At 32.8% G+C, this 17644-nt stretch overlaps 1 protein-coding gene across 1 annotated transcript; it reads right to left on the reverse strand.

Moving 5' to 3' along the window:
- Positions 1-2857: 2857 nt before the first annotated feature.
- On the reverse strand, positions 2858-3521 carry LOC124833471 (uncharacterized). The gene has a single exon (XM_047307965.2). The coding sequence runs from the start codon at positions 3419-3421 to the stop codon at positions 2999-3001; it is 423 nt and encodes a 140-aa protein (XP_047163921.1). The 5' UTR covers positions 3422-3521; the 3' UTR covers positions 2858-2998.
- Between the last annotated feature and the right edge of the window lie 14123 nt (positions 3522-17644).

A 17644-nucleotide genomic window follows, 5' to 3' on the forward strand; every position in this document is an offset into this window, starting at 1 on the left:
AGATTATTCTCCATCTTTCTCGAGTCAATCATGCCTCTGAAACATTATTCTTGGGCATGGTTCACGTCCATTCTTCATTAAATTCACCATTTTTCACCAAAATAATTTTTGATAATCGATTATCACTTAAGATAATCAATCATCTTAGTGAAATTCACCTAGAAACATCACACAAGAAGGGAAAATCGATTATCATCCCAGATAATCGATTATTCCCGAAACCACACTCAAAACCAACGCGTAGATAATCAATTATAACTAATGATAATCGATTATTCGAACGGTCAAAATGAAGAAACATATGTCTGGAACCCATTGTCCAAAAATCAGCCCGATCCAATGGTGACCGACTTCACATTGACGAAAACACTAGTGTAGATTTTATGATATTCTTCAAAACAGAGCTGTTGATGCGAGACTATTTTCTCTCGATCTAGACCTCTGATTGACGATTCAAACGGTCAGAATGAAGAACCATAAGTCTGGAACCCACTGTCCACGGTGAACAACTTCACAACGACGAAAACACCAGTGTAGGTTTTATGTTATGCGGGAATGACTTCTTCTCTTCCTTTCTCTCTCTCTTGGCTTTTCCCTCTCTTCAAATGACTCTAATGTACCCTACTAATCTAAACCATCTCCACTAAAACAAAGTGAGACATAATGATCAACATTATTTGGTCTATTCTCCACAGGAAGGGAGCCCAATAACTCAACCCTTACAACATATATTTGCATAGAAACCCCCAAGCATCATAACTTTGTTCTCCCTTAGCATCAAACCCTTTGTTGGGATAACCCAACAAAACATATATAATACATTCATAGGAAAATTTCATCACAAATATTACATAAACCCCATACCCATTGATACACAAACTCTTACCCAACAACAACCACATATAATCATATTCATATACACATGTATTAAAACAAGGATTACCAATCAAGATAATCAAGTACACATATAACATACAACCATAAATAAATAAATAAAGGTAAGCTTCCACATACCTTGGCCAATCATAAGGTTTTACCTACAATCCTAAAACACCATCAATCTTCCTTTACACTAAGAGTTTCTCATCGCTCTCTCTCTTCTTGTCCCAAAACGCCAATGTCCTCTCTTTCTTTGTTTTCTCACTTTGATTTAGAGTTTCTAGGGTTTCTAAACACAAAAACACCCCGTAATGAATTTCTGCACCAACTAAATAAAGGTAAAAGACTTTTTTTGTCCCTAAGCAAAAACACAAAAATAAATAAATAACACAACAATTATGTTCTAACAAAAACACAAAGTATCAAAACTACTTTATTTTTAAACTCCTATTTTCCCAAATCTTACAAAATTCATTAAAAAATTTTTTGAAAATTTCAATAGATTTGAAAATCTGTTCAGGTCTTCAACAAATTTTAAAATTCATTAAAATGTTCAATGAAATGTGAGGATTTCAAAATCCATTTAAGACTTTCAATACATATATGTTAACAAATTTTGAAATCCGTTTTGACATATTCTTAATTTTTTTTCAATTTAAAAGTTAGTAAATATTTAATTTAATTTAATATATGCTAATATTTTAATATTTTAACATATATTTTATTAGACTAAAACAAGTAAAATATATTTAAAAAAATTAAAAACAAAAAAATACAAAAGAATAAAATTAAAAAAAATTTAAAAATAATTCTGAATGAATTTTGAAATTCATTGAAAAATGTAACAAATTTCGAAATCCGTTGAAAAATGTAACAGATTTGAAATCCGTTACATTTCTCAATAGATTTCAAAATCAACTGAGAATTTTAACGAGATTTTGAAAATTTTAATTCTTTTAATTATTTTTTAGTTTTACTGAAAGATATTTTGGTGTTTTAGAGGTGAAAAAAGAAATCTTTAGAACTATAAGGAGAAATAGTCTAACATTTGGATGCGAGTTTGTAGGCCAGTTTACAAATTATATAAAAGATTTAGTTCAGACTTGTAGTGAATATAAAAAAATATTTCTTTTGTAATTTATTTATTTATTTTTATTTAATAAATTAGTAGAAATAATAGATTTTATAAATTTATTTTCTAAAATAGTAATATTTAATTTTATAATTTTTAACTTTTAAGAATAAGTATGTTGAGAATAAAAATGACTTTGAACCAGAGTGAAACAAAGAGACTTTGACCTGAATCGAAACAAGAAAAAACATGCAAATGAAGAAACTATTTTTGGATGAGTTGGATGCGTATGAGCAAGGTATTGCTATAGATGAATATGATAAGAAACACAATTTGAGCAAATTGTTTAAAAAAAACACACATTACGGGTTGTTGAATTTAAGTTAATGTAAGCTATGCAAGCCAATTACAGGTATCAGTAGTTGACCTATGTGAATTAAGGGTTATGCGAGACAAAACTAAACGGATTAAGAGATTAAAAATAATGTTTTTGTGGGTCTGCATGTTGACTTACATTATCTGCCTCACATTTCATCATTAACAATTGAGTAAGGAGAATCATATTTATTTATTTTTCAAGTTTAAAAATTAAATTGTATCAAAGTTTAAATCTAATTTTGCATTGAAGTTAAAAGAGTAGAATCATATTTAGTCCATTTTAAAATATTGCACACTGAAATATTCAGGATATTTTTATAAAACCGTAAAGATAATATGTCCAAACGGAGAATGAGAGTGCGAATAGCAACTTCGAAATTATTGATTTAGAAACAAGATTAAATATTTGTAATTGCAAAACAAAACACTTAACACAACTTTTAAAAAATCCCTTTATTTACATGAATATGATTTACTAGATGTTAAAGATTTCGTTTCAGAATCAACTAATCAGGATGAGTCAAGAGATTAGTAAAACTTGATCCAAAAACATTATATTCCTTTATTCATAACAAATAATTGGGCACTAATGAACCAGAATACACCATAATTAAGAAATATACATACACATGATGTACAAAAGAATGAATGAAATATGAGCGTTATGGGTCACTGCATCATGATTCTGAATTCTTCAAAGCTGAGGAAGCCATCGCCATTCAAATCAAAGTGTTTGATCATTGCTTTGCATTCATCAAGGGTCTTGGACTCACCCATCTTCTTAAGCATCCTCTTCAAGCTCTTTGGAGTTATAAAGCCACAGCCTTCAATGTCATACATCTCAAAAGCCACCTTCAAGTCCTTCAACTTCTGCTCCTCTCCTCCACCTTCCATCAGAGCAACGAAATCCTCCAAACTCAGCAACCCATCTCCATCAGAATCCAAACATGCAATTGCCATCTCAGCCTCTCTCAACAGAAGCTCACCACCCATCATCCCTAACCCCTGCTTCAGCTCCAAAGGCGAAACCTTTCCATCACCATCTTCATCAAAGTATCTCACAACATCCTCTAACCCAACCTTCTGCCCCATCTCACAATACACACTCCTTTCTATATGTCTGTATGTTGGACCAAACAAACTCACAGACTCTACCAAAAATTTAAACTACCAAAAATTTAAACTAGATGTATGAAACTGTCTTGTGTGTGTATATATATATATATGTTTTGATGTCGGTTTGACGACGTGTGGAGGCGGTGTATCATAAATTCTAATAAACCTATGAAGTTGCCCAGAGTGTTCCAATTTTCAAAACACAATAATTGATTAACAAGGACATGGAAGCCACGACAAGGGTACGTGGCAAGATATTACAGGTCAACCGATTAATTAATGTCATAAATAAACACTTAAAAATTGCAATTCAAATTTGGTACATGACTTAACGCGGTAACGGAAAACCGCTTCCGAATTGGTGGGAGCAACGTGTCCGTTTTCCGTACTAATACAATAATTTCATTGTCATAGATACGTTATAATTACGTTTTTCAATCATCTTAGTTGATTTTTTTATTCTATTATACCACGATTACTTTTAGAGCTTCTCATATTAGAATACCTTTTATCATAACTAATTTTTTTTGAGAAAAAAAGTTTTTTTCTTAAAGATTTATTTTTATGAATTAGCGGTTTACTTATCATGAGTTTTAAATTTACCGTTAGCCGGTTTTTGAAACTTAAATTTTAATTATCTTCTAATAAAAATGTCTTATGTAAAGATTATAAGATAATCTCGACACTATAATAATATATTTGCTGTTATGGTTAATGATATGTGATTTATTTGTATAGTGGGGCGGCACACGGTATGACTTCGCCTCGTTTATTATTCTGAGCAAACGCGATTTCGAAATTGAAGTGAAAAACAAAGGAATAAACAATCACGTCCTTTTATTCTATTCCTTGTCTCTCATTATCAAAGAATAACTTAAGGATCTTTGGAACAAATTTCACACCAACTCTTTTTTTTTTTGCAAATTAAAATTAATTTATACATTTGCATAAAAATCTAAATTTTTATTTTAACTTATTTATTATTTAATTTTAACTTATGAGTAATTTTATTTCTTTGAGAAAGTTTATGTAAAAACTAGTTTAAACATAACCTAAATTTGGAGTGATTTATATAAATTGACATTTTTCTTCTGTATTTATTCCTTTTGTTGAAAAGATGGAGCACTGGTAGCACGTTACATAAGGAATAGCCATATTTGGTCTTGCATCACCATCACTTGCCACTTTTCATTATCAAATTTATCACACCAATGTTGCATTTTTAACCTTAGATGCCATGTTTTTTTTAACCTTGTTATTGATTTTGTACACATAAAAAACATCATTTGATCACTTTTAATAGATTTTCTTTTTCTACTTAAGTATTTACTTAGAAACACTTAAAACTAATGAGGATAATATTTATACTTTTGAACTGAGAGTTTTCATTTCACTTCTAAATATCGTAGTTAATTATTTTTTTATCAATATGTAAGAATATTTTCAATTTTTTTAATAACCAAATTTGTAATAGTAATTAAACAACAAAAGTAATTGAAAAGTTATATTAGTTTAATAAATGCAAGTGTATGGATAAAGTCTTGTTTTTAATTATAACACTCTAATTGGATTCAATTTACTAATATTTAAACCATTACATAGTTGATAAAAAAACACAAACCAAGTATATAAAATATATTTACAAATCGTATACGAGAAAAACTAAATTATTGAAAGATAAATAATACTTCATTTACTAAAAGGATCTACAATACAAAAATTATATACTTAATAACAACCCACTTTTTATTTTAAAGAATATAGTGTTGAGTGATTAAGAAACTCTATGAAGATTCTCAATGAACATTAAGATAATCAAGGTTATTTAGATGTGAAAGTACACTTTAAGGAGTTCATGAGAAGAGAAAAAGTCATTTAAACAAAAAAACAAACAACGATGACAATTCTAACGCCCCCAAATTTTAAGGTGTCATGAGTTATTAAAAAAGTGGAAACTTCAACTTTCTATCATAGCACGGAAACAAATTTTTCAAAACCTTACTATTTAAACATGTATAATTTATTCAAAGCATATGAGTTTCAAAAGACTTGTCCAATTACATTATTCAAAATAATGGAAATAACGAATGAAATAAAATAATTCCAACTACATTGTCTTAAATTTAACAAAACAGCTTTCTTTAAAAATTCCAAATTTGTTCCCCGTCAGCTCTCGAATCTATCATGCCTCAACACCATCTGCAACATCATATGCTCACGTATAACACATTATACGATCATCACTGATAATTTCATTCATATCACACAAACACAAATACGTATGAGGTAAGCTACCTATAAAACAATCATAATAATAATAAGATATAAACACACTAAATATATATCAACCATAAACCACCCGATACCCAATAGTCATAACAATAAGATTCCTAATCCTCTAGCATGACAACTTAGTCAGAATGAATTACTCAATTCTCGATCCCCGATCTTTGATCCTTGATCTTCGATCCTCGATCCTTGATTCCTTGACCATTGATGATATTACTAACATCTCACACATAGACCCTTGGTCTATCCACTCATTAGCACCAATCCTAACTACTTACTATAACCATTATAGTAACATCATTATCAACATAGCATCACCTGGAGCATCTCCAATACCATGATCATCATCATAGATACATCACTGTCATTACTATCCTAGTCATAAACAACACCATGAACATCACCGTACCATGAATACCCTAGTGGAAAGAGTCAGTCTCACTCTTGTACCCTACCTCACTTGTTTGTAGTCGCTCCTATAGATCAATATATAACTGCTCCTACAAACCAATTTGTAGCATGTCCTATAGATATGTTCGAGTAGTCTCGCAATACAGCTTAAGAACAAGTAATCTTGTCACACAAGGATAAGGATAACACTATCACCCCCACACAAGGAAGGTTCAATACCGGAATAACCCTTCCTTTGTACACAAGGCAAAAGGAAGCACCCTCTGCAGATAGAACCAGGATTTACTAAATACAATTAGTAAACCTATCCTCCACTCTCATGCTCATCAACAACATACTCAGGTACACCCTAACACTCACTCATGCTTCAACCTCAACTACAAGTCAAAACTGACCCTAAACATAATCACTAACCTCACTCTCTCACATTTCCTAGCTCCTCAAGCTTGGTCCACGTCCCTTCTTCATCAAAACACACTTTTCCAATAAAAATACACTAAGATAATCGATTATCATAAGTGATAATCCATTATTCCCCAGAGGTTCACATTTACACAAAATAATCTGTGATAATCGATTATCACTTATGATAATTGATTATTTTATGGTTCTAACACAACGAACTTCCAAATTCATCATACATCAAAGGATAATCGATTATTCCTGAAAGAACACTCAAAATCAATGCGTAGATAATTGATTATAACTAATAATAATTGATTATTGTCAATTCAAAACACATCTTGGACAAAATTCAAGTGTTTAAAACACACATACAACAACCGTAGATCACGAGCAAACATATCTAATACGTCATGCATGTATTTTGACCTCATACACCCTTATGATCAAACCCTAATGCATACATTATGTCACTTGAATCATCCAAAACACATCATTATGCAAATTATAACCTAACAAACCCAGTATTCTATATATGATTATCATACCATCTTTATAACATATATTTTCATGGTAAAACCCCCTCAAGCATCATAACTTTGTTCTCCTTTAGCATTAATACCTATTATAGAATAACCCAACAAAAACATATGTACTTTACACAGGGAAAACCCAATACAAACATGATATAAACCCTATTATCATGCAAAGCATATTCTCATACATACCCATGCATCAAAACAACCACTAGTGCAGAAAGGGCCATAGACGTCCGTTCTTTAGGCTTTTTGACGTCCGACGTTCGACCGACGTCTTTACAGGTGACGTCTATGTAGACGTCCGTTGTGTCAGGCCGGACGTCTATATAGACGTCCGTTGTGTCAGGCCGGACGTCTATATAGACGTCCGCTGTGTCAGGCGGACGTCTATATAGACGTCCGCTGCGAACCTCTCGGACGTCTATACACTACTGCAGAAAGGGCTTTATTAGACGGGTTATTTACGGGTTATTTAGGATTACAGGTTTTGGACGTTTTTTTGTGCACTGCAACACGTCTGAAGAGCAGATTCGAAATGAAAATGGAGGGAGACGGAGGAGTAAACGACCTAAAACGTAGGCCAAAAACGCCGCCCAAGAACACTCTACAAACTGCACAAAAAAGCACAGAAAATGATTTTTAATCGGTCCAAATGAAAGACATTTCATTACTGAACAATTTAATCGGAATAAAAGTAAGATTAAACGGTCCAAAACAGATAAAAACCAACCTAGAAATGCAAGGCGCAGAGGGAACTCTCACGGGTTCGCATAACTCCTCGCGGGTTCGCGTTTTGGTTACTAAGTCCTTATTTTAAACGTCTTTTGAACGTCCGTTGTGGCAGGGGCGGACGTCTATAATATAGTAGACGTCCGTCCCCCTCCAAGACGGACGTTCAAGAGACTGACAGAAGTTCAACCCATCAGTCCCTTGAACGTCCGTCCTGGAGGGGGACGGACGTCTAAATATATTAAACGTCCGTCCCCCTCCAGGACGGACGTTCAAGAGGCTGACAGAGTAGTTGAACTTGTCAGCCACTTGAACGTCCGTCCTGGAGGAGGACGGACGTTTAATATATATAGACGTCCGTCCCCCTCCAGGACGGACGTTCAAGTGGCTGACCGATTCAACTACTCTGTCAGCCTCTTGAACGTCCGTCCTGGAGGGGGACGAACGTCTATATATATCAAACGTCCGTCCCCCTCCAGGACGGACGTTCAAGAGGCTGAAAGAGTAGTTGAACCTGTCAGCCACTTGAACGTCCGTCCTGGAGGGGGACGGACGTTTAATATATATAGACGTCCGTCCCCCTCCAGGACGGACGTTCAAGGGGTTGACTGGTTCAACAACTCTGTCAGCACTTTGAACGTCCGTCCTGGAGGGGGACGGACATCTATATATATTAAACGTTCGTCCCCCTCCAGGACGGACGTTCAAGAGGCTGACAGAGTAGTTGAACCTGTCAGCCACTTGAACGTCCGTCCTGGAGGGGGACGGGCGTTTAATATATATAGACGTCCGTCCCCCTCCAGGACGGACGTTCAAGTGGCTGACCGGTTCAACTACTCTGTCAGCCTCTTGAACGTCCGTCCTGGAGGGGGACAGACGTCTATATATATTAAACGTCCGTCCCCCTCCAGGACGGACGTTCAAGAGGCTGACAGAGTAGTTGAACCTGTCAGCCACTTGAACGTCCGTCCTGGAGGGGAACGGACGTTTAATATATATAGACGTTCGTCCCCCTCCAGGACGGACGTTCAAGTGGCTGACCGGTTCAAGTACTCTGTCAGCCTCTTGAACGTCCGTCCTGGAGGGGGACGAACGTCTATATATATTAAACGTCCGTCCCCCTCTAGGACGGACGTTCAAGATGCTGACAGGGTAGTTTAACCCGTCAGTCTTTTGAACGTCCGTCCCTTATGGGCCGGACGTTTAATATATATAGACGTCCGGCTCCCTCCAGGACGGACGTTCAAAAGGCTGAATCTTCAACTCTCCCGTCAGACTTTTGAACGTCCGTTAGAGGGGTCGGACGTCTACAATATTATAGACGTCCGGCCCCTTTTAGGACGGACGTCTCCACACGCAATTATTTACATTTATGTAACCGGTCAATTATTTACGTTGGAGTTTTGGTGGACGGACGTCTATGGGGTGACGTTAAAGATCAATTTTGCACTAGTGAACATTAACTTTCAAGGTAATCAAGAACAAACCCTATTCATCATACAAGCAACAAGAAAAAAAATAAATTAAAAACATCTCCATACCTTGGCCAATACTAGGGCTTTATCTATACTTCAAAAACACCATAAATCTTCCCTTGCACTAAGGTTTGCTACAACTCTTCCTCTTGTCTCCTAGAAAACGTCTCTCCTCTCCCTTATCTCTCTCTTTTTCAATTTTAGAATTAGGGTAACAATGTGCAAACCCATTTTACTATTCTCCTTTTTATCTCTTCTCCCTCTATTTCTATTTTTTTGGTTTTAATAAAATCTCTCACTTTATCTCTAAAAACCCACCAAGATTTCCTCTCCCATATTATCTCAACTACTTTTTAAAATATCAATAACTAGTAAATCTTTTAAAATCCATGTAACCTTTTTATTATTCATATTTTATTTTCATTCTTTTACTTTCTAAACCTCCTTAACTTAATTTCTGCACCATTTGATGAAGGTAAAAAGACCCTTTTGTCCCTAGGCCAAAAATACAATTAAAATCTAAGTTTCTCTTAAACTTTTTTCCCTAGGCATTGAACCCACATCCATTCCATCCTAAACAACATTCCTAACAACAAACCAACACATCACATTGGTAACATCACATACACACACAAATCACCAATTTAATAACATATCAATCATGTGTTGCACTTTATCAATACTAACATTAAATAATTAACATAGTAATTATAATTCTAAGAAACACCTAGACATTAAACACCAATTCCCAAGCAATAAAACTCAAATCTCAAACCCACTTTATTCCCTAATTACTACATTTCTCAGGTCTTACAACAATATAAACACAAACGGATTAATCTAGCATGCATATAAGTAGCCAAAATGAAAGAAAAAAAAAACTAACAAAGTGGGAAGATAAGAAGAGGGGATGAGAAACTAAAGGGAAACACGTCACTTAGGGGGGCATAAAGTTTCACCAACCCAAAATGAGTAAGGATGCCACCACTTGAGTGCAAGTCTCAAGATGAGGCTAAGAAAAGAACACTCATAAAAGAGAGCAAAGACAATGGTCGAATATAATGTATGTATTTTCTCAAAACATTCAACCCTTTCAAAAGTCTTGAAAAGCCCTTTATGTACTTGATGGTAAAAGTCTCTTTGAACTAATACAAAGCCAAATGGTGTACACATAAAAAGACAATCTAAGCTTCTAGAAGCTAGGTCTAAAGGATGTGTCTTGAAAATGAGAGAAACCTAGCTTGGTCTCCAAGCCAGTCATATGCGCCCTTAACCTTCTAGAAGAAAAGGTCAACTACTCATGCTTCTCCATATGCACTTAGGTATGTTTGGCTCCAAGGATGAGCCTCTCCTCCTCTCCATGTGGTATTATTTCCCTCCAAGATAGGCTTAATAAAGTTTTTAAAAGTTTTCGCAAATAAGTGTTTAAGTACTTTTGCAGGGATTAGGAAATCTGCAATAAGTGTGAAACACTTAAGTATTTCTAAATTGTTTAGGAAAATTTTTAAAACCGAAAGCAATAACACAAACTTATTTTTATACTAGTTCGCTCCAAACTAAGCTACATCCAGTTCTTCCTTAAACACTCTTAAGAGGTTTCACTAATCTTTCCAAAGATTACAAATGAGTTTGAACACTCTTGGTTTTACAAACTTACCTAACTGGTTAGACGAGTTTAAACACTCCTGATATCTCACTAGTACAACTGACTAGACCGTTTAACTCCACTGAGTTAACCAACCAAGTGTTTTAATTTACTTCTAAATATAAAAACACAACAAAGGTTTTTTACAAAAAAATTCCAAATTATAACTCTCATAGAGAGGATAAGTTTTCAATACAAAGAAATATGAAGGCTTGTAATAAAACTTTTCTTTTTCAAAGAAAGTGTTAGACGATGAAAACTTTAGAGAAAATGACAGCGTAAAATTCAGAGTGTTATTCTTCCTATCTTGAAATAACTACAAAACACTAGAAGAGGAGGGGTGGAAGGGAAGGAGAAGAGGTGAATAATGTTGTGGAAAACTTTTTGCCAAAAAAATCGTTTAATAACTTTGTTAAGGATTAAATGATCTACACAAGTTGTTAAACGCTTAATTTGTAAAGTACTTTTTAATTCACTTATGAATATTTCAACACAACAAAGTGTTTTTACAAAACAAGTACAAATTGTAATTCTCATGGAAGAAAAAATCTAATTTATTTCTAAAATTAGAAGGAAAACTCTAATTTCTTTTTAGAGTTAGAAGGAAAATTATTTATTATTTTAAAATTAGAAAAAAAAAATTCATTATTCTTAAACCAATTCTAACCCTATTTTTTACATGTAGAAAAAATTATACATGGATCTAATAATTATATTTCAGTGATATAGTTAGAGTTAGAGTTAGCTTAAAAATAATGAAGAAATATTTAATAAAAATATGAATTTTAATAAAAATTGAATTTTGTCTTAATTTATAGAGGGACAAAATTAGAATTAAATTGAACAAAATGAATAAAAATTAGAACTAAATTGAAAAAATTAATAATAATTAGGACTAAGTTGAATACAAGACACTGACACACAAGACTAATACTGACTTCATACGTGACACTGACATTGCCACGTGACACAATGTGATTTGATACAGTGACAACTTATTGTAAATAAAGACAAATTTTTAAAAAAATTAATAAAAATTAAAATATCACAAACTAACATGTGATAAAGATTAATCCTCTTACATTAACAATTTAGGTAGAATTATGGAAAAGGACCAAGTTGAACATAATTTACTAAATTAGGAACCACATTGAACATCTGAAAAAGAAAATTAGTCACACATTGAACAAAGTCGACGAAAATAAGAACCCAAAGAGTATTTAAGCGTAATAAAAATTATAATTCATCAATTTCAAAATCACACAAAGAACAAATATTAAACTAATAATAATTAAAAATTTTAACATAAATATTTCATCTTTTGAACTTCAATATATATTGGATGGTGATAAAAAATTCATAGCAATTATTTTAAATTATTATATTATAGTACATAAAATTTATTTATGCAATTATGGTGATAAAATTAGACTTATAATAATGAGTTAGAAATTAAACATAATTATGTAAAAAGTATCAAAACAGTATTACCCATATTCAATTGAAAAATTTGAGTATTACCCATACTCATACCCGTACCCAAATCAGAATTCTCTGTCATATATGAGGTTTCCTAAATTGTGTACGCTTGTTTTTCAGTTGGTAAATTTTAGCAATGTGTACCGAGTTTTAGTAGATAAAAATATCCTCATATATTATGGATTCTAAGTTTTAAGGTTAAGGGTATTTGAATAATTTTATTCTCAAAACTAAAAAAGAAACAAAAAAACCTCAAACCCTTACCCACCTCCCTCATTTTTCTTAACCCTTTCTCTTTCATCTCTCTCACTCTAAAATTTTTTCTCTCATCCCTACGGTAGCCCCAAGTGAAAAAATCAGAAACACTCGCCGTTAAACAATTTGCCCTTCTAAAGAGTTGAGTGAGTGGCATATTCACCTTCAGGCAAAGGTTCATTCAAGATCTCTTCAATTTCATCATCTTCACTAATGTCTCTAATTTCATCATCTACAGATGTTGAATCATGATCTCTTCAAAAACCTTCTAGGCCAATTACCAATTCCTTCAGATGTCATTATACTTGTGAAAATTAGATAAGAAAAAAATTATAAAATGAAAACTCATTATAAAATCATTTTTTGTAAGAAATTGTTTAACAACGAGTGTTTCTGATTTTTTCCAGGTCAATTACCAATTCCTTTAATGTCATTATGCTTGTGAAAATTAGATAAAATTAGATAAGACAAAAATTATAAAACAAAAACTCATTATAAAATCATTTTTTGTAAGAAATTATTCAACCGCGAGTATTTCTGATTTTTTCCAAGTCAATTACTAATTCCTTCATATGTCATTATACTTGTGAAAATTAGATGAGACAAATTATAAAATGAAAATTCATCATAAAATCATTTTTTGAAAGATTGTTTACAACTGTGTTTTTGATTTTTTTTTTTTCAGTTGGGACTACCATAGGATGACAAAGAAAATGTTGGAGTGAGAGAGATGAAAGATAAAGAGTTGAGAGAAATCAGGGTGGTGAGTAAGAGTTTTGGGGTTTCTTGTTTTTTTTAGTTTTGAGAGTGAAAATTATTCAAATAGTCTTCACCTTAAAACTTAGAATCCATAATATATGAGAGTATTTTTGTTTGCTAAAACTCGGTACACATTGCTAAAATATACCAATTGAAAAACATACTACGCAAGTTAACAAACCCATATATATATATATATATATATATATATATATATATATATATATATATATATATATATATATATATATATATATATATATATATATAACATTTATACAAATAATAAATTTGATTGAATTTAAAAAGGGACAATATTATTTCATTTTGAAAAAAAAAATACAACTAAATTGAATTAAATAAACATGTATAACACGTAACATTGTCTGTTATCTAATACTGATAGTGTTATGTGTCATACTAATAACCCTGTTATGTGAAAAAAAAAAGAATTTTAAAGTAAAAAAAACTATAAATTTATTTGTAACATATAGTTAATGTTGTTAGTAATTTTTTTCTAAACAAAAACCTAACTAAGACACTATTTTCAAAAAGTTAAAACAATTAAAACATTTTAAAAAAACGGAAACTAAGAAATTTTCTCACTAAAATGGAGATCAAGCAAGTAATTAAGGGAAAAATATTATGAAAATGTTATTCCACGTTTTTTCTATATAACATTGGTTTGTGGTCGTTCAATGCAAACCAAGGAAATCAATATGTTTTTTATGAAACTTTAATTTCTTTTTTCCTGTTGACGTTTCATTTCTCTAATAATGAAAAGGTTTTTTTCTTTCTTTGCACTTTCATAAAATTAAAATTCTTGAGCACCTCTCATTAAAATATATCATTACATGACATATAAAATGAATGTCAACATTATGCCTTCATTGCACGTGCGTTAAGTAAGAGTCTTGTCTAATAAATGATTTGTGTATTTTAAAAATATTATTTATCGCACAAACGTCAATCTCTCCAAAAAGAACTACATACACGTTATTGAAAATATTTAGTGCATATGAATATGCAATCCACAATTAACTTTGAATAAAATTAATATTATTTTGTTAAAACAATATGATTTCTACTAAAAACTAGTAAGGTTAAACCACTTTTGGAGTTATTATTTATGTTGGATTTTCGAGTTAGATCACTTTGTTAATTTTTTTCCAATTGAGTCCTTAAAAATAAAAAATTGACTCACTTTAGTCCCTTTCATTAAATTGGGTTAACAAAGTTAAGTTTTTTATGACCTGACACCTTGACGTGGAAAGTTTTTAGTATATAGCCTTCGCAGAGGTTTTTATAAGTGGAATTTCATAACATTAAACATTTTAAATTAGTTATTTCTGAAATGTATAATGTGATTAGGAATTAGGGTTCATTGAAATTGGGATTAAAAATCTGAAGTAGAGTGTTCTTGGACGTTGCGCGAAGTCGTTACTAGAGAGGGTATTTGGTTAATTAGGGTTTTGAAGGTTCGTGATTGTAGTGATCCTTGGTATCTGGAGGTTTGACGTGAATCGCGAAGTCCTTGGACGTGTATCGCAAGTGGTTGGAGTGAAATTTTGTGGAAGGTTAGTATCTATAGTATTGGTATTTTTCAATTTGATATTCAGTGTTTTTTTGTAGTTATGTGGCCATGCTTTTTAGAATGTGGGGTTGGGGTTGTCCGAAAACGTGTTGTATGCATATTGCGGTTCTGGTCCCCATAGTTAAAGTTCCTTTCTTCTGTCATTATCACTTGGTATTCATTTTAATATACGATGTTTCTTGTCGTTTTATGGTTATTTATAGGTGTAGAATATTGTTGATTGTGTTATCAGTTATAGAGGATGATATAGAGGTTGTTATTCACCATGGGAGGAAGTTCGTGAACGAAGGGTGCCTCAAGTATGAAGGTGAAACTGATACTATGTATTTTGACCCTGACTTGTGGAGTTACTTTGTTGTAGTGAGTGTAGTAAAAGAGCTTGGGTATGATGGATTTAAGGTATTGTGGTTCTCTATTGGATGTGGTTCTGTGTTAGATGATAGGCTAGAAGCATTGTGTGATGACATAGGAGCCATGCATATGGCAAATTTAGCTAAGGTAAATGGTCAGGTTCATTTATATGTTGTGCACATTGTGTCTCAACATGATGTCATTCACATGATTGAATATGATGTTGATGAAGGACGTGAGGAAGTTGCACCAGTAATGCATGACGGTGGTAAGGGTGCAGTGTTGGATGAGAGGACAAAAGAAGATGATGGTGGTGTAACTGAACAGTTTGGTCAGGCCACAAAAATACATGATGTTGATGGCGTATGTCGTAGCCAATCCTTGGGAGATGGTGATGTAACACAATAGTTGGATGAGTGGGTAGGTGCTAACAATGACAGGATAGAAGTTGATGATGATTAGGCTGAGAAAATAGAAGCAAATGATGTTGAGGGTGAGAGAATAAAAGTTGATGAAGGTCATGGTGAGAGGAGAGAAGCAGATGATGTTGTCGGTGAGAGAATAGAAGTTGATGATAATCATGGTGAGGCTAAGAGGAGAGAAGCACATGATGGTGAGGGTGAGAGGTTAGAAGTAGATGATGTTGAGGGTGACAGGTTAGAAGTAGATGATGTTGAGGTTGACAAGATAGAATTAAATGATGGTGAGGCGAACAAAATAGAAGTAGTAGAGTTGGAGGACATAAAAGTACAAGTCTGTGAATGGAGTACATTAGATGATGATGATAATGGTGAGGTGAATAGTATGGATGGGTTAGTTAACATAAATGTCTAGTATGACTTTAGAGAAAGTGAAAGTTCTGGTAATATGGAGGTTAAAGTTGAATTTGTTTTACTTGAAATAGAGAGGTCAGATTGGAGTGCTATTTCTGAGTCAGATTTGGAAGAACATGACATTAGTGATAGTAGTGTGGCACAAAGTGGGAAAATTTTGTGGTGAACATAGATGAATATTCATGGTCCTGCAGAAAATAGAGCTTTAGTGGAATACCTTATGTTCATGCATTGGCAGCAATGAGGTTTCTAAACATAGATGGAGACGACTACATACCTTCTTGCTTTCAGAAGTCAACCTATGAAGAAATTTACTCCTTTATTATCTATCCTATTAATGGAAACAATCTCTGGGAGATCACCCAATATCCTAACGCCATGCCTCCATAAAAAAAAAGTTGTGTAGCAGACCTAAGAAGTAAAGGAGGTTAGAGCAGTGGAAGATGAAAAATGATACCACAAGAATGACAAAAGGTGGATTGCTGAAGAGATGTAAGTTGTATAGGGAAGTGGGCAAAAACATAACACGTCCCAAAAGAAATGAAGAACCTGTTGTGCAACCATAGGGAGAAGAACCCATTCCATTTTCTGAGGGTCAAGCACATGCGAAAGAAGTTTAACCATAGGACGACATGTCTAATAAATATTTTAATACATGAAAGGAAATGTAATAGATGAAAGCAATATTTTATCAACAATGTTTTATGTTTCAGTATTGTAGATATTGGTATTTCTATCAACAATGGATGACTACATTTTGGTATTAATATAACGTATGTTATTATGTCCATTTTCATATCAGTAATGGATCTCTACATTATGTGCCATTAACTGTTGTTGTACTACTTATGTCCATCATAGACTTATGTTTTTTTTTTATCTTTAATGAATATTGACAAGAATGGGAATAACTTATTCTTGTTTTGAGTAATGGGTCTTGAATTCAGAATGTTACTGTAAAACTGATCCTGTTAAGTTCAAAGTAATGTTTTGGAGTTACTTTAAAAAGCTTGGTGTTAATTTCATTTTGTTAAAGTAACGTTGGTCAATTATGAATGATAGATTTTATGCGTCCTTCCTGTTCCACCCTCCATCTCTGCGAGAGCTGATAAAGCGGAATTGCTTTCGACACTTATTGCAAGTGGAAGATGAACACGAATGCCTCATAGACATTCTTGCGTCTTGCGCTTTCCCACTTTCGTCTTGCAAACTTTCAAGTGCTTTCCAACCTTCAAGAACAATAAACCTTAAATCCTCATGTTTACATTTAACATCATCTACACGTTTTAAAATCCACCAACAAACATTAATTTTTAAATGTTTAATGTTATCAATTTCCATGTATAAATCTCTGCAAATGTCACATACTAAAAGCTTACCACATCAAGATGTCATGTCATCAAAAACTTAATTCCATTAACCAAATTTAACAACAATG

The sequence above is a fragment of the Vigna umbellata genome, chromosome 2, assembly GCF_029865625.1.
Source record: "Vigna umbellata cultivar VRB3 chromosome 2, Vumbellata_1.0, whole genome shotgun sequence".
Taxonomy (NCBI): domain Eukaryota; kingdom Viridiplantae; phylum Streptophyta; class Magnoliopsida; order Fabales; family Fabaceae; genus Vigna; species Vigna umbellata.

Bases quoted from the DNA above. Each gene is read 5' to 3' on its own strand.
- LOC124833471 (XM_047307965.2), bottom strand. From the start codon at position 3,421: ATGGGGCAGAAGGTTGGGTTAGAGGATGTTGTGAGATACTTTGATGAA.